The 26736-nt window shown below is 34.9% G+C and overlaps 1 protein-coding gene across 7 annotated transcripts in view; it reads right to left on the bottom strand.

Annotated features, from left to right (window-relative positions):
* LOC132706014 (zinc finger protein CKR1-like) overlaps nucleotides 1-26736 on the bottom strand; it is a 206213-nt gene that overhangs the window by 122805 nt on the left and 56672 nt on the right. For 6 of the 7 annotated variants that reach the window (XM_060677052.1, XM_060677054.1, XM_060677049.1 and 3 more), the window contains exon 2: nucleotides 20475-21420. In XM_060677052.1, coding sequence (XP_060533035.1) covers nucleotides 20475-21080 — 606 coding nt within the window. In that variant the 5' untranslated portion in view covers nucleotides 21081-21420. Of the gene's footprint in view, nucleotides 1-20474; nucleotides 21421-23238; nucleotides 23564-26736 lie in introns of those variants that run through there. The other variant, XM_060677050.1, reaches the window with a different exon arrangement.

A 26736-nucleotide genomic window follows, 5' to 3' on the forward strand; every position in this document is an offset into this window, starting at 1 on the left:
ATTACGGCGTTTAAAAACTTTTTTAACGGGGTGAAAAATGGCTCTAAATTCGATTGTCAGCGCGAGGCCGACGCCGTAGGGGGGTGTCCCCTAAAATGATTTACTTATCCGGTCGAGTTGAGCGGCTTTATGAAGGCGACCGAAAAAATGAAGAAGTTATAATTTGAGACTTTTTTTTTTGGCAATACAATGAAGGGAGTAAAACACGATCGTATCGGGGGAGATTGAAGAATTGTCAATTGCGGTAATTTGACAGCCTTTCTTTTAACCTAATCTTCATCCATTCTTTAAATTTTAATGATTTTTTTATGACACTAAATAAAATCAAGGAATTCAATAACAATAATACAAAGAAAACTGCACGCAATGTTAAATTATTTAATATCTTACCCAAAAAATTATTAGTAGTTGAAAATTAAATTTCTAAGTGGTAATAAACTACTAAAAACTATCTATAATTTATCAATTAAGATGTTCTTGTGTTCAACGAAGTGCAAATGGGGTTTGTAATTTAGATTAATTGAAATAAATCAGCCTAAAGCCTAACTTTCCTTGTTACCTTAATTATTTATATTTAATTATGGAGCATACGCAATTATCGATTTAAGTAGTCGAAACTAATTCTGAAATCGCATGCAATATTAAAATAATAGTCCTATAATAATCATTAATTGTAGTGCCTGAAGGAAACTTTAATTGCTAGATGGTGAGATAGTTTATTTAGTGATCCTAATGATTTTATCTTTTAAAATTTTATTTGTCCCTTTGTCACGTTTTTTGTTGTTTGTTACAATGTGGATAAAACAAACTTCAAAAAAACTAGCTCATCATAATGAGTAAATACAATTTACCAAAAAAAAAAAAATTATCTGCAATTAAAGTGCTAACTAAACCTACCAACTTTATCTGAAATCTTATAATTACTCTCTTTAATTATTTTTTATATGATTTTATATCTTTTAAAACTTATTTCTTAATTCTAATTTCATTTTTTAATATTTGATTGAATTTGATAGATTTTGATGGTGAACGGGTCTTTTTGGTTTGGAAAATGGGCGTCCCGCAAAAAGGGCGGGCTTTGCACGTTAGGCCAATAGAAGGCGAGCGTAGGGCGTGGCTTGAAAAAGCCCGTCGAAGTATTGGCGGTAGAAGTGGCCTGAGCGAGGACATTGGCGGAGTAAATTTATCAACAGTGACGTTCGTGCGAATGTGATTTAATTGACGCAGTGAACGTTAAAAATTCGAGGTGATCGACCCGCGGTCTGGGGGGGGATTCCGGTCGAAGCCGATACCGAAAACAAACGCAAAGACAGGCTGTAAATGTAGTTTTATATCGGACGTTGTTTTTATAGGAGCTATAAAACGTCCTGAGGTACCATCCGAGTATATATATATTCGCCATAGATAAAATACTAATTTATTAAACGAAAATGTGTGCCTGACTTTTATTATTGCTTTTTATGGCGAATTTTATTGCGCGCTCGGTGCTGTTCGGTTTGCGCGTTTCGGTGGCGAAAAAAAAAGTTTGTCGATGAGGGGGGAGGGGGAAAACCCGCCTCTATGTATGCAAAATATCGCATATAGGGTTCGTCCAAAACTAAATCCGTTGAATATCACCAAAACGTCGGCATATTAAATTTCGTACTATTCTACTAGGTATTGTTATTGTTTCTTTTTTTGACTCTGCACATAGATATACTCCTTTTTAAAATATTATATTATTGTTTTCACAACTATTTATTTGACGGTTATAGATCGTTAATATCAATTGGTTTGTCCTAAAATCTCTTTCAAAAAAGCGAAGTCTTACAGTTAGACTGGATATTACTGCTATTTGTAATGTATTGAACTGCATTGTTGTTATGTAATGTTAGTATGTTGTCTTCTTGAATGTATGTATTAGGAATACCCCAGCTCCAAATAACATCGACTATATGTCTGAAGAACATGGTCGCAAAATGCAACGCCTCTCTTCCCATTCCAACTACGTGGTATTAAAGAATATTTATTTCAAAGGAAAAAACAATTAATTTTACATTATATTCAAGAAACTAGACCGATCTGTTTCTAAATACTAATTAAATAGTTATTTAAAATGGTTTTGTGCTATGTAGTATGTGGAATAACCAGTTACAATGATCTTAATTTCCAAGCGTAGAACGCCATTGGCTGAATCGAATAATTGAAAATCTGTTCTATGGTCACAAGCATAGGAACCAAACCATTCATAAATATTTGTTTATGTTGGTTGCCGGTTTCGACTCATTTTATCCTTCGAATATAACGTCTTTTGGCAAGAAATACTCCCAATTTTAATTATTGTTGATGATCATATTGAATCGGGTTTTAGTTCCCAGTTAGACTGAAAACCAAATTACTGTTAAGTTTTTATTGTATTTAATTACTGATTATAACTTTTATATTAATCTTTCGTAGCGAGTTGAGGAATTAATAAAATAAATTAACACTGGAGTAATGGGGTAAAGGGTAATATCGATTCTAACAGAAAACCTATGGGAAAAAAAGTTAGATAAAATAATCAAAATAAAAAAAAACAAGATGTTAATAATAAAAAGATAAAGGTATAACCTGATTTGTGAAACATTTTTCCGAAAACCACTAAGAAGGCAAAAAAAAATATTGATTAATAAGAAGCGACCTACGTTTCAGAATGGACCTCAACCCTGCACACCCCGGTTCAAGGTGTAAGATTGTTCAGTTTTTCCACAAAAAACTCCATATCTTTAAACAGGATAGTTCTAACCTGGCTATAAGGTGGCCATCTAAACAGTACGTGGAATAGAGTTTCATGTTTGTGGATACTACGTACATAATAGTTGGGTTTTTGTGACAAACCTTTATACCAGAATTTTATGAAAGGATTATTCATTAGTCTAAGATGACAGAGATGAACAGTGATAAATTAGAGCTAAGGTATTTTGGAAAACAGTCACGTTGTAAAACACCGTGTAGTGAGAATTTCGAGTGAAGTCAACATTTTTTTTTTTATTTAATAAAGAGGTTATTCAAAGTGAATTTTAGAATGCTTGGATTCGAGTTTACAAGTCAAGCGTAGACCAATTATTTTGTTTGAAAGTCTTCATTCTAAATAACTTCACCAGAAAGTTTAGATACATTTTAATTTTGACTTTTGAATTTTTGACTTTTTCAATACCAGAATAGTGTAAATCTTAGACAGCAAAGTTTCCATAAAAACAACACAATTAAAAACTGCATTATTGCTCTCCAGGTGAGAAAGTTAGAGCACCGTTGGATTCTGGTTAAGAAAGATTCTGCCATTTTCCGAAGAAATGGAGAAGAAGAATACTCCCAAATATGTGTTATAAATAACTATTTCAATAGGATTCTTATTTAGGAAAAAGTAAGAGTATAGTTTAATAAATTTAAAATAAGGAAATTGTTACTTAAAATATTGTATTGCATTGTATTGTATTGTATATCAATATAATATTTTAAATAACTGAATCCAACTTTGTATTTAAGTTTTTTGATATTTTTACATGTTCTGAGACGTCACCGGGTACAGTGCGCTTCATAATTTTGAATTTTGGTCCTCACGTTATCCTATAATTAAAATATCTGGTGAGGCCTTCTACGAAAGAAAAAAAAATGTTTGTTTTCGACGTTCTTTTGTTGTCGCCTCGTGAGAAAGCATCCGAGATGCACTTCCGCGTCTTTCGACGAGATATACACCGGGGTGTGTGAGGTTACCTGCTGCCTGGCGGTCCCCGATTTGCATATTAAAGTAATTTGGGGTTAATTTTTTGCTTGAAACAACGGGACCCGCTGCGGGGATTTCTCACCCTTGCGCGCATACATTAGGAAGCGATTTTTATTGTCTTTTCGTCCCGCGAAACTGTATTATCTTTTCGGGATACTGTTTTTTTCAAGGATTTTATTGTTCTTTAAGTGATACAACCGGTTTTTCGACGGACGCGTTACATGGGAAAAGGCGAAGCTCCGCTACCCTGAACGAAATTTGTTTCGAAAACAATAGCCGTTTCACTTTATAACTGATTTCTAATTACGTCCAACTCCCCAGCATTTTATTTTGAACGTGTCAGTGCGTTTCTCATAAGTAATTTGCAAAGAATAAGAGAGAAAGCATTAAAAGTAATTTTATCGCTATCAGATCTGACTCCTAAAAAAAATTATCCCTTTTTAGAATGCTTTGAGCTCGTTAAACTAATATACTTGTCACAAAAACACAAAAGGTTGGAAAATATATTATTGTAAGAGCCCGAAAAGGACAGGACTAGACTGCCCGAAGTAACCAACGGGAGTAGACCGAAGAAAACGAAAAATAATTTGAAGAAACATTTAAATGGCAGAGATTAAGATTTCTATTTATGAACTTACAGTGAGCTCATAAATATATAGTAAGTATTTGCCCTGGTTTGGCGTCTGGAATAAAACATAATTATAAAACAAATAGTTTTTTATTTTTCCTCATCTTCCTCATTGAAGTTAAAAATAAAACTCCAAAAACTATTTTGATTTCAATGGTATTAGAGCTAAATTCAAAAAACTGACATTAAATTTTCTGTAACTAAAAACGAGTAAAATTTCTTTACAATTCTTGTAAAAATTTCTGGAAATACATTTTGTAAATATCGAGCGAGCGATTTTTGGGTCCCTTTTAAAAAGAAAACTTCATATGAACATATATTCTAAACGTTTGAACGTCTGAGATATAAGGAGATTGAGCCATTGATGGTACGCCACTGATTTCTCTTAAAGTAAAAATTCTTCTTACACACTCCAATCATTTCTAGAGAAATTTAATTAATTTATTTTTTTTCAATTCGATGTTGGGTTTTCGCTTAAAAAGTAAAAACCTCTTCATGGTCATAATTGTTAAGTTGATACCGTGCCAGAGATGAAATCTGCTCATACCTGAATGCAGATGTCTTTTTTAAAGGAAATCAACAAATAACATTTTGGTTAATTAGGTCGCCACACTGGTTAAAGCGAGAACTTTTTTTTTGTGAAAAATAAAATATATATCTGAAACAAAATATCTAGTTTTTAGTTACCAACTAGTGTCCTTCAGAAAAAAAAAATATTAGAAAAGTGTACTTTTACTTTTACCGCTTTAATGAAAAAACATAACATCTTAAGGACTAGATAAATAAGAAAAAATTCTTATTTAAATTTATTTTATTTATTTAAGTTTACGTACTTCCATTTTTTGAAGCATTTGAATAAAACAGATAGATAATTACTTATGTAAGAAATAATAATTCTTTGCGTTCTGTCATACTAACGATATTTTGAATTATTTCCTAATTCGAGACTTATTTTTTTTTACTCTACTATAATAAAATGGCCAATTATGTATGAATAAAAGCGTGCGGAAAGTGTCACTTTAAGACATCAAATTTGTTACTCACAGTCAATTCGAACGTTTCCGGTATTTTAGTCACGGCTTTGGGAGCGGCTGGGTATTTTCGGCAGATTTTAGCCATTCTATCTCGACAGTTGTGAATTCTGATAAAGGAACAGTACAGTAATCAACCCCTTGATAAACTTCTTCTTCCGTTTATAATTATTAGTTATATTGTATTACTATACTACATAAAAAACTTTTCTTCTTCATGACAAAATCATTATGATTCCTGCTGTATAAAGCTAAACATAGAGCAGCAGAACAATTTTGTTATCAATTGGTTGTAATTCCAGGTATTTGCATTTCTTTTTTGTTGAAAAGATTAGCTTTTGCAAAGATATAGAGTTGTATTCGAATTATTTCTTGAAAAGAAAGAAGAAAAGTAGTTTTTGACATTTTTACGAAAGGAACAAGGGCAGACAAGTAATTATTTGGGTGAGTTGGCTGGCAACCATCAAGTTACCAATAATAATATTAATATAGGTCACACAATAATATAAATGCTAAAAGTCTTTTGAAATAAAAAAGACTTAAGCGATCCATGGCATCTCGCAGAAAGAAAATGAACGGAATTGTGTATTTTGATAATGCGAATATAATTTGCAGTTGTAGCAGTGGCGCAGATGCCGCGTACATTTTTATAGGAAAATTACAAAGAATTACGAAGATTTAAATATGATGAACAATCAAAACAAAACAGAACAGTCGGCAAGGGCTCTTGACAGCAAAATAATAAGACAATGAAAAAGGAACTAGATGGATAGAACTCGGTGAACAATACTCGCTGAGAATCCTAAATGGATTCTTTCTGCACAACGAAATACATAAATATACGTCGTCACATAAAACAAAAAAAATTAAATCAATAATTAATTACGTAGTAATAAAATTACACACTTCGATAATTCCCTATGATGTAAAAGCTTGGAGAGGCGCTGAAGGTGCTTCAGATCACCTATTAGTAAAAAGACCCATTGAAATCAGATACATTAACCACCACACATATCAGGAACAAAATAACAAGAGGAAGGTCACAAAACAATACAACAGAGACAGTTTGAGAGAGGAATTCCACTAAACGAAACACAAAACTTCTTTGTAGTAGAACTAGCAGAAGAAAAAAGAAACTATACTTAAGATGGTTAAATACAAAATACAATGAAGACCGAAAAAACTACAACAGATACAAATATATTGTAAAAAAAGAAATCGAGGAAACAAAAAACATAAATAACTGTGCTGAAATTAGTTCAGTGGTAGGAGGATCCAGGTCTAGAGCAGCTTGGAGAACTACAAAAAATCTCAAAAGTATCACCAGCAAAAGAAAAAAAAATGCAATCAAAATAGAGTAGTGGAAAGAAAACTGCAACAACTTACTGAATGAAAAACGCGAAGAATATTTAGACACTCAACTGAACATAAACGAAGCAGTAGTACGAGAAGTAGATGACATCAAATTAGAATGGATACGAGCAGCATTACGAAAAATGAACAATAATAGAGCTCCAGGACCAGGGGATTTGCCTATACAACTAATTAAATACGCTACCACAAGAACGTACAAAGTACTATGCGACATCCCAAACAAATGCCTCAAAGGAGAGCTGGTTCCAAGAGATTGGAGGAACTCTTACATGAACTCCATTTATAAAAAAGGAAACAGAAGCGACTGTAATAACTACCGAGGTATTAGCATTACATCGTCCATCGGAAAGCTATATGAAAGAGTTCTAACAGCTCGAATAGAAGAAGTCTCAAAAATGGAATAACAAAATGGGTTTCGACCAGAGATCCTCCACAGACAATATCTTCATAATAAAACAACTAGCAGAAAAGAGACTAGCAGACGGAATGGACCTTCGCGCTGGCTTTATAGAGCTTCGCAAAGCGTTCGACTCTGTGCCCTTACAGAAATTGAGGATGGCAATGAAAGAAGCTAATATATATAATGTATATATAAACTGTACAGAGAAAACGAGAAATCGGGACGATAAAAAACGTTAGACAATACCTGGGGGTTATAATAGATGAGAACGGAAATGATAATAAGGACATACTAAAAGAAATGTAATGGAGTAATAACTATGATTCAGCCTCTATTGACGTATGGATCAGAAGTGTGGGTTCCAGAGAAAAACTTTACTCAGAAACTTCTTTCAACCGGAATGATGTATTGCGTAGCCTTAAGAAATGAGACCATCAAAGAACGCAAGTCGAAAGTACTATATAATGGACGACATAAATGCCAAACAATTGAAACGGTATGGACACCTGCATCGAATGAGAGAAGAAAGGCTACCATTAAAGCTCTGGAACTGGAGACCAGCACAAAGATATAAACGCGGAAATGCAGGTTTCAACGAAGGACACTGGAATGATAGGAGACGCTGGTGATGATGACGCCATGATGATGACCAGTAATTTTTCTATACGTAACATTTACGACCGGCATTTGGATAAATCCCACACTGTGCCCCCCCACACACGGCCCCCCGTCCCACCCGTCCCCGCGCCCGTTTCAACCCCATTTTTCCGCGATCGAACGCCAAGACCGAAATTATTAGCCGCACGCACCGCTGAAAAGTTTTAAATAGAAACGCGGCAACGGTCTTTTCACGCGTCCGAGTGAAACAGACTGATTCCGGGGGATTTAAATTCACCCGGTGTTGTGATATACGCATGATATTGTACCATTTTGTACCAACGTAAAACAAATGCCAAGAAGTCGCGGAGTTCGATACGCGAGGTATTTGGAATACGTATAAGTGCCGTTAGTGAGTTTTGAGGTCGCTGTGAGGAGGATAGTTCGTAGTGGTCAGGTGCATGAGATGGAAAGGTTCTCCAGATTTCATACCAAATAACTGTTACTTATTTAAATGTCCTCAGTAAAATTTTCACAAGCAGGTCGCCATCAGTTATGGCAAAAACTGAGGCTGGCAAAAATTTAAAAACTTTTTTCCAATTAAGATTTTTATCAACATGCCTTCTCATTGTCCAATTCAATTTTTAATTTATTTGCATTTTTTTGTGCAGGATGAAATCGTATAAGCGTTGTTTTCGATGGGGTTAGGCAAAATAGATTTATTGCAATCACTTTCTAAAACTATACCAGTATTACCTTAAATTAAACAGGAAAATCCTCTGAGAAAGCTATAAATATCTGAAAAAATAAACAAAATATTTTTATTTGTTTATTAATTTAGTTTTAATTGTTAATGTACTATTCATTATCGAAATTTGTCGTTAGAGAGTAATTCATAACTAGTGCGAAGATCAACTTTAATTTTAAATTCCCACTTTTTTCCCGGTCCTTATTTTCATTATTGTAAATAAAAGTGTTTTTTTCACCTGTTTAGGGGTTACTCAACGTGAACTGAGGTGGCTTTTACTTGATGAAAATCCATTTAACGTCCCTTGGAAACCTTTTGGACATAAACTGTAATGGATATGAACCTGATACAGATGGTAGCTAATTGTATATCAAATATTATACTATATATATATATATATATATATATATATATATATATATATATATATATATATATATATATATATATATATATATATATATATATATGTGATGACACTATATTCCGGGATATCATCCGTTCGCTCGTTGAACTCCGACTGGAATCCTGCATCCGACTGGAATCCTGCAAATCTTGCATCCGACTGGAATCCTGCAGACGTTTCGCCAAAATCTCACTTGGCATCTTCAATGCTCGCGCTCCGAAAACACTTCGAACACTGTGTTCGAAGTGTTTTCGGAGCGCGAGCATTGAAGATGCCAAGTGAGATTTTGGCGAAACGTCTGCAGGATTCCAGTCGGATGCAAGATTTGCAGGATTCCAGTCGGATGCAGGATTCCAGTCGGAGTTCAACGAGCGAACGGATGATATCCCGGAATATAGTGTCATCACATTTTTCCATCCGTGAATCAATACGTGAGAATATATATATATATATATATATATATATATATATATATATATATATATATATATATATATAGGTTACCTCCGTTATTTCAATTCCACTTTATACTATAAAAAATTTGTTAAAATATTAAATATTTGAAAAACTATGGAACGACTTCAAAATTTGAAGAATATATAGGGTGGGTGTGCCAATTAAAATAAGCACAAAGCAAGAATTATTGCCACCTTAAAAATATATGTTATTTTCGATTTTTCAAATTTTTGCTACTCGCAATTGCCGAATAAGACAGAGACGAAGTTCCCGGCAGCAATAAGAAATTTCGGGTGGCAAATTTTTAGACCGTGCGTTTCATGTTAAGCCAGAACAGTTGCCGTTCATGTTCACACGTCCTAAAAAACTCCCCTTTATTAGTTTTAAATGAAGGGGTTGAAATTTTTTTTCTCTGGAGATTACCAGCAACTTTGCCGCGCCATTGTTCCTGTCATGAATATCGTTCGATTTAAAAATGTGCGCGGCATAAAAAAATCTTAAATAAATACTCTCCCGGTGACTATGAGATTTCGTTCAATTAAGAAAATTTGATTTTAATTCTCGTTCACCCTTCGACGCGACCCCCCGAAACAATACGCCGCTGTCCGTAAAAAATAATCAACTGTTTGCTCTGGGTATAATAATTGTGAGTGTGTGTCTGTGTGTGAGTGTCGATGAACTCTTTCGGTCATTTTCAAAAAAAATACTTACCATTTTTTTCAATTTTTGACATTTTTTATTTCCAATACCCCAGAAATGTCATTCTATTCGATAAAATCGTCGAAAAAATTATTAAATAAACGCAACTAGATCTAGTCAGCCAGGCATGCGAGAAAATCGGGCGGGAAAATAAACGAAAATAATAAAAATACATTCCAAATGTGTGAATAATCTTCGACCTAATCTAAACGTAGTGAAGAAAAAAAAAACTTACGGAGTATTTTTTTTTTTGGAAAATATTTAGGTTTATCACTAAAAAACATTTTGTACTAGTATTGTTTATCATGATCAATAATGATGTTATGTTATAGACTATTAGCTGATGAATTAATTTAGATTTTAAGTCAATTACCATTTTGTTCTATGAGTATCCTTCTTGATTTACAATTAATTCCAAAAACTAAGCAAATCTACAGGGTGCTCTTAAATAACTGCCGGATATTTCACATAGGGCTAATCCTCAAATATTTTTAAGCGGCTTCTAAGAAAAAATACTCTTTTAAGCAAAATTATGATATTACTTTAGATCTTTGTTATCAAACTTATTACGCGAATCTTATAGGCTTCAAAGGGCCTTTTTTGATCCAAAATATTTTTTAGCGGCGGTGTGGAATAAAGATTCTCGAAAAATAAAAAGGTACGCCACTTTGTCTATTAAAGTACAAATTTATTTGAATACTAGTACTGAATAACTATTTGTAATAATTTTTAAAAGTTTTTTGATCTCTCTCTTTTTCATTGAATTTTGAAGACGCTTTATCTGAAAAGCGAAGGGCTTATGGAACCTTATTTCTATCACTCTTTTTCTTAAAAATGCTTGAGGAACCACCCATTGTTAAAAAAACACCCCACGTAGTAAGCCAGATAAACATTGGCGAGCAAAATCTCGACTTCTAGAGAAGCTTGGTTTAATTCGTAGCAAACTAGTCGTGAAAATGATGAAAACGAAATCGCGGTAAAAAATAAACGATCAAACCAAGCGGTAAGCATAAACCAAATAGCATGGACGAATACTATACACGGTTGAACAGAATCCAACTCACTCGCTGCAAGGTGGTCCAGCATTCTTCCAGCGTCCGTTCGGAGATGGCGGACGAGTTCCGTTGCAGTTGGTTAAAATCCGGCAGCGTTAGTTGTGAAAGAAGCTGTTTAGTTACGTGCGTTAGTATTACATAGTATAAGTTGCAAATCGCAGGCAATTGGACAAAATTCAACGTGTGTATGTGATATACACATGGCATGCGCCCAAATACGTTTCGACTGATATTTTAGCTGCGTCTTTGTTAAAGGTACTCGAAAAAAAAAATTAAGTTTTCAGTGCATTTGTGGTAAATAGACCTGAAGACATCAAGTTAAAGTTATAGGTGCCGTTCTCCTTAATCGGTTATCGAAAGGTTCATCTAAATAACCCTTAAAATTATTTTAATTAGTTTTCACCAAATGATATACATTTTAATTTGAATTGCCAATCAAAAAAATGACTCAAATTGTCACGGAATGTTAATGTTAAAATACAATTTTTTAAAAAAAATATGAAAATTCAAACAATTAAAAAGTGTTTTAAGGGTGCGTTTACAATAACCTTCGAAATGGTTCACCTAGAATTATTGACAAGAATGTAACAATAACCCAGATGATTAGTAAACATTTTAACATTCTTGCCCAATTTGAACTTGATATATCCAATATGCGGAGGGACATTATTTTTATGCGTGTTTATATAACAACAAAAATAATAAAATATTCACAAATTTAATATATTTGGTTGTATAACAAATTAATTCGATAGCAAGAATATTGTAAAACTTCAAATGTACACGGCGCACCTATACGAGTTGTGTTCAAAAAGTAAGGTAACTTTAAAGTTTTATCAAAAAGTATTTATTTATTGATCAAAATTAATGTTGTCCCCTTCAAAGTAATCCCTCCCCTTGTGCCAACTGATTTCCAATCCTCGAAGCACTTCTGGTAAGCACTTTCTTCTATAGCCTTGAGAATGTTTTTATCTCCTCAATCGTTACAAACCTATTTCCTTTCATGGGTTTCTCGAGTTTTGGGAAAAAAAGTCGCAAGAGACCATATACCGTGAATATGGTGGCTGAGGCATGATTGTGGTTTTGTTTTTAGCAAAAAGTTAGACCCAAGCGACGATGAGTGAGGAGGCGCATTATCGGGATGCAAAATAAATGGATCGTATTGCTTCTCGCAAAGGGCGCATAACTTCAAGGTAATACTCTTACTGTAGGACTTTTTGTACTACGCCACGATAATCAAAGAAAACAGTAAACAAAACCTTGACATTTGATCGAACTTGACTTTTTGACATTTTTCCGTCTTAGCGATTCTAAGTTCTTCAATTGGGACGACTGGGTTTTGATTTCGACGTCGTAACCATATACCCATAATTTTTCACCAGCTATGAGCATAGCAGTTTCTTAACAAATTTTGGTGCTACAAGTTTCATGCCCAAAACTTCGGAAAAAATTGCATATCGCGAGCCAATAGAGATGCCGTCTTCTTCAGCCACTTCTCTAGTAGTAATTCCATGATTTTTCAACACTATTAGTTGCACTTCTTCAACTTTTTATTATTGACGTGCTGAGGCGTCCAGAAAAAGTGTTTTACACAAAATATTAAGCAAATTCTTTTTTCCCATTTTTCTTTGACAGCAGAAGTTCGAAAAACAAAAACGTCTAACCCTTCTGTCTCACAAAAAAATGTAAAAGTGCAAACTGGCTGAGACTGTTAAGGTATGTTAGTTACATGTGTAACAACATAATAAACAAAAATATCGAAGATCGAATGTACGTAGCCCGCCCAATTCGAAAAGTCACCTTACTTTTGAACACTCCTCGTAGTCTGGACCAACTAAAGGTTCTAGCACATAGGATTTTTGCTTTTAGTGCATCTAATTGCGGACTAGAATTATATATTGGAGATTGCAAAGACGAAATATCAGTCTGAAACGGAAACATTTTATACACAAAATACGAATTAATGACACACATCGGATGCACTCGCACATTACACTCGTAAACAAATAACGAATTAAACTAAACGTATAATTAAAACGAAGCAACGAATTAAACGGACAACCGAACGGAACACGAAAACAAGAAAAAATGAAATTATTGAATTAAACTATGGAAGGAAAAAAAAGGAACGTAAAGTGCCGCATTGTCGGGGGATTTCCGAAGTGTAAAAATAAGTTATTAAAGGCGCCAATTTTCCGCTCGGCGGATTTGAATGAAGTTTAAACCATAAAAAACCGCCATTATGAAGGCTTAACACCACGTAAAAATGAGTGTGTGTATGGTCGAGCTCCCCGCGGACGTCAGTCTGAAAATTTATGGTCGATTTTTATACGGATTTCACACCAAATGCCGATTAACCGCCTATCTCTTTTTTTTCACTCGAATTTTCCGCAAGAGTTTTAACGACATAAGGACGGAATTATTCTGAGACCGCAACCTTCGACGATATGCATTGCAAAATGATAATGCCGCTGTATTTAAAAATAAACCTGTCCTTTAACCGACTTTACTAATAATGTCGCCTGTATATGCCTTTAATTGAAAACGAGGAAGTTAATAATTATTTTTTTGCGAACCATAAATTCTACCAATAGGCTTTCGTATTACGACACGACATTGCGTTCCGTCGATATCTACAGGGTGTGTAAAAAAATTAAGTTAGTGTCTTGCGCCTGCAGAAGATACTCAATAAAAAGGGCGCCAATTGAGCCACCTAAATGAAATGTAGGCCCCCAAATAACTTTGACCGGGTCACAGACAAAATTTAATATAATTTACAATTGGTTTGCTTGCTGCAAATAACTTCAAAACTAGGACTTTTTTGATTTAAAACAAAAGTATTTTTTTTATGGGGAGCTGTTTAGGGGAGCTAAATAAGTGTAACCCCCTATAGCAATGCTGCTGTACAAAATATAAAAAAATTGTCAGCAGTAACTTTTTTCGTTTTGGCATCTCAAGCGATTTTAGAAATAATTAAAAAAAAAAACGGTTTTTTGCGACCTTCTTAGAAGGCGTTTTTTAAAACACCCTGTACACAACTTTTTTTTCAAATGTTGGGGAGAAGTCACACCCTGTATTTAGAAGACAATCCGATATAAAATATACGCTCGGAGTGACTTTTTTAATAAAAAAAAGGGTTCCTATCATATGTTTATCCTGGTGCACCCTGTATAAAATATAAATATTGTGGTATTTTTCAATGTTATATCGAGAATGAATGTTTATACGGAGTATATTTTAAGTACGTCAAGAAACTAAGATTGCTTGAGTAATTTTCAAGCAAAAAGTTGTCAAACTTTGAAATAAACTTCATTGGACTTTGTTGAAATTTGTTTTTTTGTTACTAAGAGACCAATTTTCCTAAATTAGGTTTATAATGATTAATTTTGTTAGTGTAATATCAATATTCTTAACGAAAGAAGTTCGGCACTCAGTCTTTAATTTTTTCAACTTTTAGGATTTGGCAACCGTCGTAAAATTATGTTGTTTATACAAGAAAATGGTTTTAGGCGTTTTTGCTATTCCATTTATATTTTTCACTAAAACGAATGGATCAAAAACGTTCTATTTTGAATTATACAAAAAAAAATATTTAAAAGAAATAAATAAAATATTAGACACTTTCTCAATAAAACATTTTTATGCACGACATATTTAATATAATTAATAATTAGTATTGCGATTCTCTTGATAACTAACTGTTGATTTTTGCTAAAGACATTAACATACAACGCATGGGGTTTTTATCTCGTTTTGGAAATTCCCGTCGACATTTTTTCAAATCTTTCGAATCCCGCGACAAATCATGTGCCAAAACTTATTTCCGCGGGCAATTCGGACGGGCTCGACGTCGCTGCGGGATAGAAACGACGCTATTAAGAAACGCGTCGTCGCATAGATGGCGCTGACTATCACGTTTGTGGGAAATCGGCTATCACTTCCATTATATTTGATGTTAAGAGGTACTTCTGTCAGTATAACTATAAAAAAAAGATTTTGCGCGAGCGACAGTTAAATGGCCAATGGACCTCGATATAACAGCATTCAAGCGGGGTCAAAATTATTAATTAATACATATTAATTATACGGCATCTGCCAATAAATCACATCTACCATAAAACCGCAGTCATAGAATTATGCCATTAAAAGTACATTTGCATAACTTTTAACTACTCACACGCAGATGTAGCCGGTAAGAAATAATTGTTTGGAGACCCTAGAAACACATACTATTAACACATTTAGTTTACATCCCTTTGTCTCAGACCACGCTGCAAAAATTAATGTTCAAAAAATATTCACGATTCAGGGGATCTTAAAATTAGTTAGATGAGTATTAAGTTGCTTTATTTTTGGAAAACTGAGTTCCTTCCATTTCTAATTAGTGGCTTTGATAATATTATGCTGGGATAAAAATAAAGGACAATACGAATAGCGAGGAATGTTATAAAAAAAATATTTTCTCTACACGGATAGGGTTACTATTGAAGCTTCCATAAAGAACAATAACATATCTTCTGTAGATAAAATACATTATGAATCTATGCAGGAAAAAATTATTATTATTATTAAAATTTTCTTGGCTCAAAATATACTGGCGTTGTTTATACAGCAGATCCTCCTGCGTGGTCCCTTTGAAAAAACTCCACAAATGTTCACCCACAAACATTCAATGATTTTTTAGTTAATTATTAAAAATTAATTTGAAACGTTACAGGTAGCTCTATAGTGCTCAATATCGAAAATAGTAGTATCCTCACCTCCTCGTTATGGTTTCCCAAAGCAAGCAAGATAATATAAAAAAGGAAATTATGCATGTTCTTCTAGGCAGACCAATTTTTGATTTATCTACTTTAATTCTATTTGATTAACGAATCTAAAATCAGTAAAAAAAATTTCATAGTTTTGGCCGATTGTTCTCTAATCCAAGTTTATCCACCTGTTAGACCTATGTGACACATAAATATTAAAGATTTGAATCAAAATAATTTTAGTATAGTGGGATGCAAATAAATTTAAAGGTAATTAATAATTCAGTCATAATATTATTGACTAGAAAACGCGAAATACAAAATTCGATCAGGTTTCAATGATTTGGAACGCAAATACGGGTCAAATTCTAGTTTAACTCCAATAACTAGAATATAAAAAAAATTACTAATCACAATTAAAAGTGAAAAAACTAACTTTTTGATAATCACCCTTATATTTACATTAAAAAGTGGTACGTTTAAATGCCAAAGACAATTCTTCCTCCGAATGTTCGCACATTTTGTTTTGTAAATGAATTCAACGACTTATCATATATAAAAAATATAATTCTATAAATAAAATTTCTATGTAATAATATGCTATTTAGATGAATAGAAAATAAATCAGATTTAAGTATCCTATTGATTAGAAAATTTAAAGAAAACATTTGTCTTTATTTTTCAACAAAGAAAACGTTAGAAAAGACTTAAATGTTTAAGCTTCAATTCAGAGTATATAAATTTCCATGCGATTTGGCGGAGTTTTTAAATAAGGTATAAAATTATAAATGTTATCTTACAAAAAACACTAGCATTTTGATTCTTTCACTACCGCCGGTCCAGCCATTGAGTTGGAACTCTGGTTCTTTTAATTTATTTTATTTTATTGTTATTATTATATGTTTTTTTTTGTCTTTAACTTCTAAGCATGAGCTTCAGATTTCGCTATGATGCCTTCCAAGCGTTGCTTTTGTTTTCGTATTGCTACTTGAACCTTCAACCTCTAAAATTTGTATTGAATAAATAAAGAAATAAGTATAAATAAAATATTGTTTAATCATTAAATAATTATATGTAAATGGTTTTAGTAAGAATTATATCGTCAAAATTATTGCGAAATTTGCCGCATTTTCTGGGAAAACCACAAATGCTATAAAGTGCATTTGTCCGAATCACCCGAGGCACCGGCGACGAACACCCGAAAGCGGCCGAAACATTTATCCATATAAAGAGAGAGGTTAAAATACAAGTGTAAACACGGCTCAGATAGCAAATTAATTTATAATATGCTGTTAAATTATTTTACTTTGGTAAATTATCTATATAGGTGGTTTACACTATACAAACACTTACAAACAAAATAAAATTAACAGTTCACAAAATAAAGTACAGGTTATTGGACATGATATAAAGAACAATTTACGCTATTGTTTAAGCTAAAAAAAACTTATTTCATTGGCACCTAAGGGATTTTTATTTTACAGTTTGACCTCCTAAAAAAAGGTCTCTTTAATGGGCGCTGTTCTTTTCTAAAATTTTAATGCAATTTCAATTTTTTCATGCTTTTTATCGTGTTAACTACTTAGGTAACTTTTACTGTTTGATTCTTGGGTATACTAGATAGCTGATTAATTTTTTGCATAATCCAAAGTGTTTTAATTGACTACCTTGTCCTCAAAATAGTCGCAGCTGAAGTATTGGATAAAGATATTGATAACTCATATTGCTTATTGAATAAATGTAAAAATCATCAATGATTTTAGCTGCGAGAACAATTGGGCACACGTTTTTATTAACCTTTCATGATTCGTGATATCACCGTGTGCAATTTTCCGAATAAAAGTACCCAAAAACAATTTTACTATGACCGCAATGATTTTTTAAAAATAATTGAAAACGTTTATGACAAGTTTGGCTGCGCTGCCCCGAACGAACCCCGAACGCACCGAAATAAAATTGCACTGTTGTACGCAATATAAAATTAAAGAACGACCGTTAAAAATGCTTATTACTCAAATTCCGAATTAAACTACCTGTCGTAAGGAGGCTCGCGCGCGGAGTATACTCGTAAAACACATTTTTCACGCCTTAACAAGCAATCGTGGGGGATACGCGTCCCGGTGGAAAGAAACCGGACAAAAAGTCGCAAAACTCCGAGTCCCATTATTAAAGTTATGGAAAATAATTAAACGCGGCGTGCCTGTACAGTATGGCCGCTGAATATAGCGGTTTTTTTTTTCCGCGCCGGTAAACGATAAAACTTTTTTGCCGGCTCCGTGGGGCGGAAAAAAAAACAAACGAGAAATTTACAGCGGAGTCTCCAAACCATTCCCACGGATAGAACGCGATCCGTACGTCGGTCTATCCCGGAAAAAAAGTACTCTAAACCGCTCGGAAGAATTTTTTATCCTTGAGAAACCCGCAGCGAGCCGTCGAGCCTTTGGGGATGCAAATACGAGCGACGTTTTATGGGACGAGTTTGTGACCCACATTGACCCGCGCCTTCGCCAAATCGAGGACTCGAATTTTCGGTTATGAAAAAATATTGTTTTTCGAAGCGTGGGCGAATTAAATCGAAACGATGACAACAATGTTGGGGTGTAAGGCAACTCTTTTGGTGTGGAATGACAAATGTAAAATATATGTTTTTGAAAATTAATAATATCTAATATTAATAACAAAGAAAATGCGACAGTGGGTTGAAATTTGCAAAAAATAGTCGATGTCTGGTATAATAAATATACACAGTGTAGAAAATGAATCAGATTGCTAAAAAAAATTCAAAACTATTTCTACTAAATGACCTCCGATTCTAATCCTAGTTTTACTTTGTTAGAACAACGAACTTTTTTCGATTCTTTTTTTAAGGAACACGTTGCTTTTAGACACCCGTATACTATTCCTTCTTGTTGCTTTGTTTGTAATAAAAATGAATCGAAAACTTTCTAATACTCGATGTCGGTTATAACAAATATTATAGGATTTTTAAAAAAATGTGCAAACCACAGGGTGTGGAAAATAAATCAGATCCCTGAAAATAATCCAAAAGTATTCCTGCTAAATGACCTCCGATTGGGAAAATTTTCAAATCAGAAATCAGCATTTTCCCGTAGTTTATTCTCTCAATTCTAGTTTTTATTTGTTAGAACAATGAACCTTGTTTCGATTCTTTTTTTAAGGAACATGCCACTTTTAGAGACTCGTATAATATTCCTTCTTGTTGCTTTGTTTGTAATAAAAATAAATAGTTAAGTTTTGCTAAGTCCATGTGGTATAATCTATTACTCTATACATCCTCCTTTTATTAATCTTGTTTGCAGAATAAACTAAAACTCGTTAGTATAAAAGCCATAAATCTATTGCTTGTCTGTCTGTTTTGCATTTTGTAAAATTTACTCAAAAATAACTGTAAAGCTGCCATTTTTTTTTGCAACAACTTTACATTAAGACTTCTTTGAATTTTAGCCATCCTGTGTACATTGTGACAATTTCCGACTTCATGTTTATATAGTAGATCTCGCTCACTTGGGAAACTGCTTTAGCTGGATGCATTATGCCATAACCACAAATTGGTGAGATTTTATCTACATTTTTCTGAATATTTTGCCAATATTTGGGTTTTCTCTGTTTTGCCGATGTGAAACATCCAACCTTTAAAACTGACAGCATGTGCTAAGGAATTTTTCACATATTTTGTTGAAATTTGCTATGTGCAATTGGATTGCTGGGTTACACTTTTGATGTCAAATGGAGGAGTGTCCTGCCTGCAATACAACTCCCCCCCTCCCCCCCAACGTCAATGGTTTTAAACTTACTTTGCACGTATTTTTCTTACTTGTTTATTGTACATTAATTATTAAATTAGAAGTTAATAAATCGTCAGTTTCGGAGAGTTTCAAAGAGTTTCAACAAAACGAGCCCCGGGTTTTATAAATAAAAAGGGTAATTTTAAAAATAAAGTTCAATGCCCTATTGAAAAATGAAAAAATGGCATAATAAAAACCTTGGTCCTGTATAACCATTACAAAATATATTGGTATGATACATACAGAACTGAGTGTACAGATACTAATTAAGAATTCATTAAAAAGTTATATATTATAAAGAACTATCTGCGTTCACGTTTAAGAATCGGAATGGCGCAAACAAGTTGTATAAAATAAGAAAACTCGGAAAAGTAGGAAAACGCTCGGCCGATAGTTAAAAGCCGAGCGAAAAAGTTCTTTCGAATTAGTATTCAAAACTGAGGCGGCTTCGAGAAAACAAGCAAAAAAAACGCTTAATTGGTATACCCGACTTTAGTATGCCATATGCTTCGATGTACCATGTGCTTAAAGTCTCTCCGACACATAGCCATAAAGGGTTATTATCATAGGCGTACGTTTAAAACACTAATTGCATCGCAAGGCAATCAGGCGCTACCGGTGCGTGAATTTTAAACGTATGTGCTGCCCGCGCGTAGCTTTCGACCCGTTATCGACGAAATAATAAAGAAATGAACCGCGGCAAAAGAAATAAAATTAAAAAAAAACAACCGTGACGCAAACCATGCCCATTCGCTCTCTCGTCACCACCAAAATCACCTACCTGCAACTCATTCACCAACTTCTCGGTCATCAACTTGTCGGGGGTGTTCTGTCCGCTACCGAATTGCGGCACCATCATATTCTGCTGTCCGAAAGGCAAACCGTGGGACTGTTGGGGCGTCGGACTACCCATGTGACTCGGATTCGGACTACCCATCTGGTTCTGCTGGGCGGTTTGCTGATGAGCACCGGAACCGTTACTCTGCGGGCCCATCTGCGCAGTGGCGTTGACTTGCTGCTGCGCGGCCTGCTGCTGCGCGTTCTGTTGTTGCTGTTGAGCGTGCGCTTGCTGATTGGCCGCCTGCTGCTGCTGTTGTTGCTGCTGGTTTTGTTGTTGGCTCGCGGCCTGTTGCTGCTGCTGCATTTGCTGCTGGCTGTTCTGGTTAGCTTGCTGTAAGGCCATCGCGCCCGGGGTGACCACGTGGATCTGGCTCGAATTGCTCTGCTGGCTCGGCGAGTGAGCCGGCATCGAGTTGGTAGACCCGGGGACAGGTGAATTTTGATTGGAATTGGATAGGTTCTGAGGCATCTGCTGAGGCGGTCCGCGCGCCTGGTTCCAAAAATCGTTGTTCATCTTGAATACCGGCCGATTGTTGACCTCGGCCATCGGAGGTATCTGCAACGGCTGCAGCGGTGTGGCTCTAAGGTCCAACGCGGCACTCTCTTGTATCTTGAATGAGTTTTGTAGCCACTTCGCCACTAAATTCTCATGTTCGACTTTGAGGTTGTTCAGTATGTTCTGTTCCTCCGTGGTGAAAATTTTGCTGGTTATTTTGATCGAATCTGGCGAATTGGCGCCGTGAAACGGTAGTCACAGCGTTCGACAATGATACCAGCGAATCCCACAGCGTTTATGGATCGTTGGTAAGGAACTTGAGTCGTATTTTAGGCGATAAGGAAAGGCATACGTACGGGTCCTTTCCTTGGTATGGTAGTTGTTGAGTTATCTGAAATTGTTAAACGACAATGAAACATTCGTATCGATTTGGCGGTTCTGCGACTCAATAGAAAACGCGATTTCAGAGTAACTTTTTATTTATTTATTAGACAGTTTTATAAAAAATAAATAAATTTAAGGAATTGCACACTTTTGCGTATACGACATACCAAATTACAAACGTCTTTGGTTGGTTAGAAGAGTTTTGAAGGGAATTTTAATATGTTCACAGAAGGCAAAAACATCTTTCTAAAAAAAAATAATGTTTTCATTAATATTATTATATCGAAGGGTTTTTCTTTAATTTTTTTAATAATATTTCTAAAGAGTTTTTTATTCGAATAATAAAATACCAAGGTCCAACATGTTGCAGTTTTAAAATATATCTTATTTTGAAAACGTAGCGACTGGTGCATTTGAAACTATTGAAATATTTTTTCACACGCTCAATGCCTTTCTATTATTCTATTATATAGATATGTTTTTGGTATCTGAACGCAACAGTATTAGAAAAAGTGTCATTTAAAAACGTATCCTTTTTGTAATTTTCCGCTGTTTTAAGATTTCTTTAAATATTAAATATTGAAGATTTTTTTTTAAATGCATTCCGTTCAATTATTTTTCAACGTCGATTTGCAATTATTTTAAAATCAATCTTGCCGAATTCAAAAATTGACCGGTTTCAAACACCGCGCAAATATTTAAAGAAATTTCGTTAAACCTATAAAAACGACCTTTCAAACCGCATCGAGAGAAAACTGCTGCTGTTTGTCAGAATAACAAAGAGCAGACAGTAACGGCAAGTAATGAACTTAGATTTTCGATTCCAATTAGCGTTGTTTGGAAGAATTTTAAATAGTACGCCGAGGAAAAATACCACGAGAAAAATCACGCGCCAAGATAAACTGCAAAAATATTCATTTAGTTTCTTTGGAAACTGTGAGAAGTTCTGTTTAGTTAGTTGAAATAAAAATAAAAATTAAAAAAATTATAGCTTCCTGAAAAGAAACTGATCTTCAAGACACTAAATTTAACGCGGAACAAGATGAGTTCAACAGTTAGGATTTCCGAATTTCAAATTAAATTTTTTGGAAGTAAATTTCTGGTATGTTGGGTGGAGTTAAACAACGGAAGCCGAGATGGCATTTAGCAATTTAGAAATATATTCGAATAAGTCCTCACCCGAAGGGAAAATGAACAGGACTTCCAATGTTCAAATTAGAGCATATAAGTACAAAAATTACAGAAGACGCGGCATCTTGGCATTTTCCACTGTATTTTTCAACCCGTCGAAGTATGTATGTATTCGAAGGGAAATGACAACAATAGCAACCATATTTGCGTTATATTTTGAGGCTGTAACAAAGGTATAACGGAAGAAATAGAAAAAAGATTGGCAATCTCCGATTTTCTAAAGTTTTAGTCACTTTAATAGTATTTAAGTATTTTTCAACTGTTTAAAGCGACGGACTAAATAACAAATTTAGAGGAAATCGAGAAATGTTGGGGTCATATATTTTTTTTAATAAATGAGGTCTATACTGCAAAGAAGGGGTCGGCAACTTTGAAAGATTGAAAAAAAAGCAGCACTACTCCACAATTACTGGGCCTTAGTGTACCGGTGGAAATATTGGATGAGCAGTAAAGCAAAAGCAAAACATCCAGGTAACAATTATATCGAGAATTTTTTTACGGCTGTCTTGCAATTTATGCTCGTAGGAAAAATAAAAGAGTCTTAAATTCGGACATTAACTAGATTTTAAAAAATCGAAAAAGATGAAGATTTTTGACAGTTTTGAGAAAATGGAGAAGAATAAACGGTACTTACAATTATTAAGCCTTAGTAAACTGGTAAAAATATTGCACGAAAATTAAAGCACAGTCCTCGTCGCTATCACAGCGCGAAACGAACTTTTCCGCGGCCGAATCCGAAAAACAGACACCGTCACAAAAATCGCGTACCAAATGGGACAAAATGACATCCGAAAAATCCCACGCACTCCTAATATTCTCTTCTTCGACTCGTGCGATAACGTGTTTGTGTTTGCGTGCGAGTGTGTTCGTGTGTGTGTGTGTGTGTGTGCGGAACTCCGGCGTCGGCGTCTAACTTTCCCGCGAGTCTTTCTTGTAAGAAGCACCGATGATAACTAAGAAACCGGCGTCGCGGCGCCCAAGACGTCCATCGTCTAATTTCGGCGCTACAAGACTAAGAACAACCACTGTAAAATTCTCGAGACAAGGACCGCCTTACCCAAGTGCAACGTTCCAGATAGAGACGGCCCGCGTCTCTAAACAGAGATATGCTTATATAACTTGTAATATTTCCAAGTGAGAACCACGATTGCTTCTAAGGGTTGGGAGCGGGACGGGCAGATGCAAGACGTGCGGGAGCGACGAGGAAGGCACATCCTTAGACCTCTATCTTGGATAAAACACGCGTGCGCGAAGATTTAAGGAATATCCCGTGCCGCATCCCCACTACTAAAAACGAAAGAGGGTAGAGAAAAAACGCTTCTTGTTATTTTTTCCGTCCGCCCCACTCCGGAGGAGAGGTAAGAAGGCGGGGAGGGTAGGGGGAGGCGGCAAGGGTGGTTTACGCGCGCGGAGCGTCGATCAGACGCTGCCGAGGCTGCCGCATGGTAAAGTGAGGTTATGGCGGCGTTGCTCTTTGCTCTGAGGGTGTTTTTTTCGCGATCCTGTGGTTACGTTGGTGCGTTGTGATTACCTGTCGTTATTTTTTCTCGAAGTGTTCGAAATCCGCCGCGGGATTTTTAAATATTTTTCTTGGCGCCGCGTCAACGCTGAAAATACGACGCGCGCATGCCAAAAAAAAAATTAAAAATCCGCGCGAAAACTACATAAAATTTTCGCGGCATTATCATGTTCGCAATTGCATACGATTTTATTTTTAAAATTTTCAAAAACGCGGCGGTCGCCGGTCGGGTTTCAAGATTTCGGCTCCATTATGCGCGTGCCAAGAATATCCAGCCAATTTGCGATGCGGTCGTGCGTCTGGGAAACCGAAAAATGTACGGGGTGTTCGTCGTTATAGCTTTTTTGAGGAGTGTTCCGAAATCGAAAAATTAGCGTCTTATTTTTTTGTGCTCGCTGAATTGCCGCTCAAAAAATGCAATTTTTTGAGCGAATAAAAAAAATAATTTTCCAGATTCATTAGTTTTCGCTTTGGTTGGAAAATTATATTTTAAAAATTGCGAATGGGAAAAAAAAGCTGTCGTATGCACCAACATAACCTACAAAATGTCTTGAAACATTGAAAAGCGCCATAAAATCAAGATCAATTCTGGAATTAAAGGAAATTGTGCAAGCTATTTGAAAAACTTCCATATTCAGTAAGAAATTAACTTTAATTTCGACGGTAATCTACAAATTTTCGTGATATTTATATAGGAGAGGGTGGGGCAAAAATTAAACGATATTTTTTTTCGTTTTTTCTTCTAATTATTATAAATTTTGGCTATTTGTACATTTTTAGCCTTTTGCGAAATACCAGGGGTAAAATGGACCGCTTAAAAATTAAAAGTTATTTTTGGATAAAGCTATGGATTTAGCTTTCTAAAATCTAATAATAATTTTTTTAATCTATAGAAAAATGGTTTCAAGTCAGTAACGTTTTTTTTATGAAATACTTTTTAACAAATAATTACAATTGTTATGTATAACATTATAAATACGGGAGAGTGGGGTAGGACGGCCACCCTGGAGCATAAATAAAATAAAAAATAACAAAAAGCTTAAGGCTAAGATTTTGTTACGCCCCCGTTTGGAGAAAAAAACTTACCCCCTGCTACAGAAACAAAACTATCAGCATTGTCAGTATCTGATACTTCACATTCGCATCGATAAACTGAAAAAAAAATTCCCTCCGGCCCCACTCGCCGAGGAAACACCCCTTCCACCCACCGCGCGGATAAAAATTTATGAATCATCCATTCATCCACCGCCTCCCCTGGAACGGACCGTCCCCACCGGCGCGAGGAAGTTAGTCATCTTAGGAGGGAAATAAAAATCCTACCCACCCACATTTTTAACCCCTCCTTATCTGGGCGATTTTTTCCGACAGATCCCTCCTCGTCCTATTTGATCGGCCTCGTTTTTTCCGGGAAGTGTTTAGCTTAGGGTGACTTTGGGGGGGGGGGTGGCACTCCCCCTCCCCGTTGCGTTCGCCTGATTTACGATCCCGCCGCCAGGGGTGGTTAGGGCTCGAACAGATGGTTAGGTCAGGGATCAATGTACAGGGCGAGATTTCGTGGAAATAGTGTAAAAAGTAATTTAATATCTATACAGGGTGTTAGGAAATTGGGTTCGGAAGGAAAGATTCGACGTGGTAAAATAATGAGCGAAAATTCGAAATCGTAATATTTTCCGAGCTATAGCTTGTCAATTTTTTTTAATTTTATTTTTTACGCTGTTTGCTTAATTCTCAACAGAATAAGGTGGTATTTTACACACAGCCCTCATGTAGCAAAAGTCATAGTGACAAAATAAAAATGTTTCAGAAATCTGTCACTAGAGGCCACTTTATTTTATTTTTTGCATTTTATTTCACATTTTAATCACACATTCGCCAAAATTGTTACGCTTGTTTTAAGTCGATGACTGTTAGCGTTTAGCCACAAACCGACTTTTTTATTCTCGGAAAGGTGATACTGGATATCGCGATATACACTTCTGTTACGGAAAAGCAAGTAACCCGTATGCTACAAATTAAAAAAGTGGAAGTGGAACATAAACATATTTAACATTTTAGAAAATATAAATTATTAAGAATAATCGAGAATTATTTTTTCCTAAAATTTGATTGCATAAAATTACTCTCAATTGAACATGAAAAGTCCGAACACCATTTTCATACAAAACTTCCCAAACTGTGTTAAAAATGAAATTTAAAAAAATGAATTTTCACAAGCTGTAACTCGTAAAATATTACAATTTCGAATTGTTGTTGCATTACTTACTGCTATTATTTTACCACGTTGAATCGTTCCTCCAAGTTTCCGAACTCAATTTCCGAACACCCTGTATAAGAATGTTTATCAATAGTATGAATGTTAATATTGGAATTAGGCTTTCTGGCATTCTTTAAAAAATAGCCTTTTTATCTTCACAATTCATGTGGGCTTCTCGTTTAGCCAGCCTACGCTGTTGCCACTTGAATTCGGGTTCAAATTACGTGTAAGCCCCGTTATCATATCGAGATATAATATCGCTTATCTTCTAATTATATATTTTAAACGATTACGGTTGGTTGGGGACTTAAAAAATGTGTTTTTACGGATTCTAGACATTCTGGCACTAGACTGGATAA

This window comes from Cylas formicarius, unplaced genomic scaffold (genome assembly GCF_029955315.1).
Source record: "Cylas formicarius isolate icCylForm1 unplaced genomic scaffold, icCylForm1.1 PGA_scaffold_8__14_contigs__length_24414737, whole genome shotgun sequence".
In the NCBI taxonomy this organism is placed as follows: Eukaryota; Metazoa; Arthropoda; class Insecta; order Coleoptera; family Brentidae; genus Cylas; species Cylas formicarius.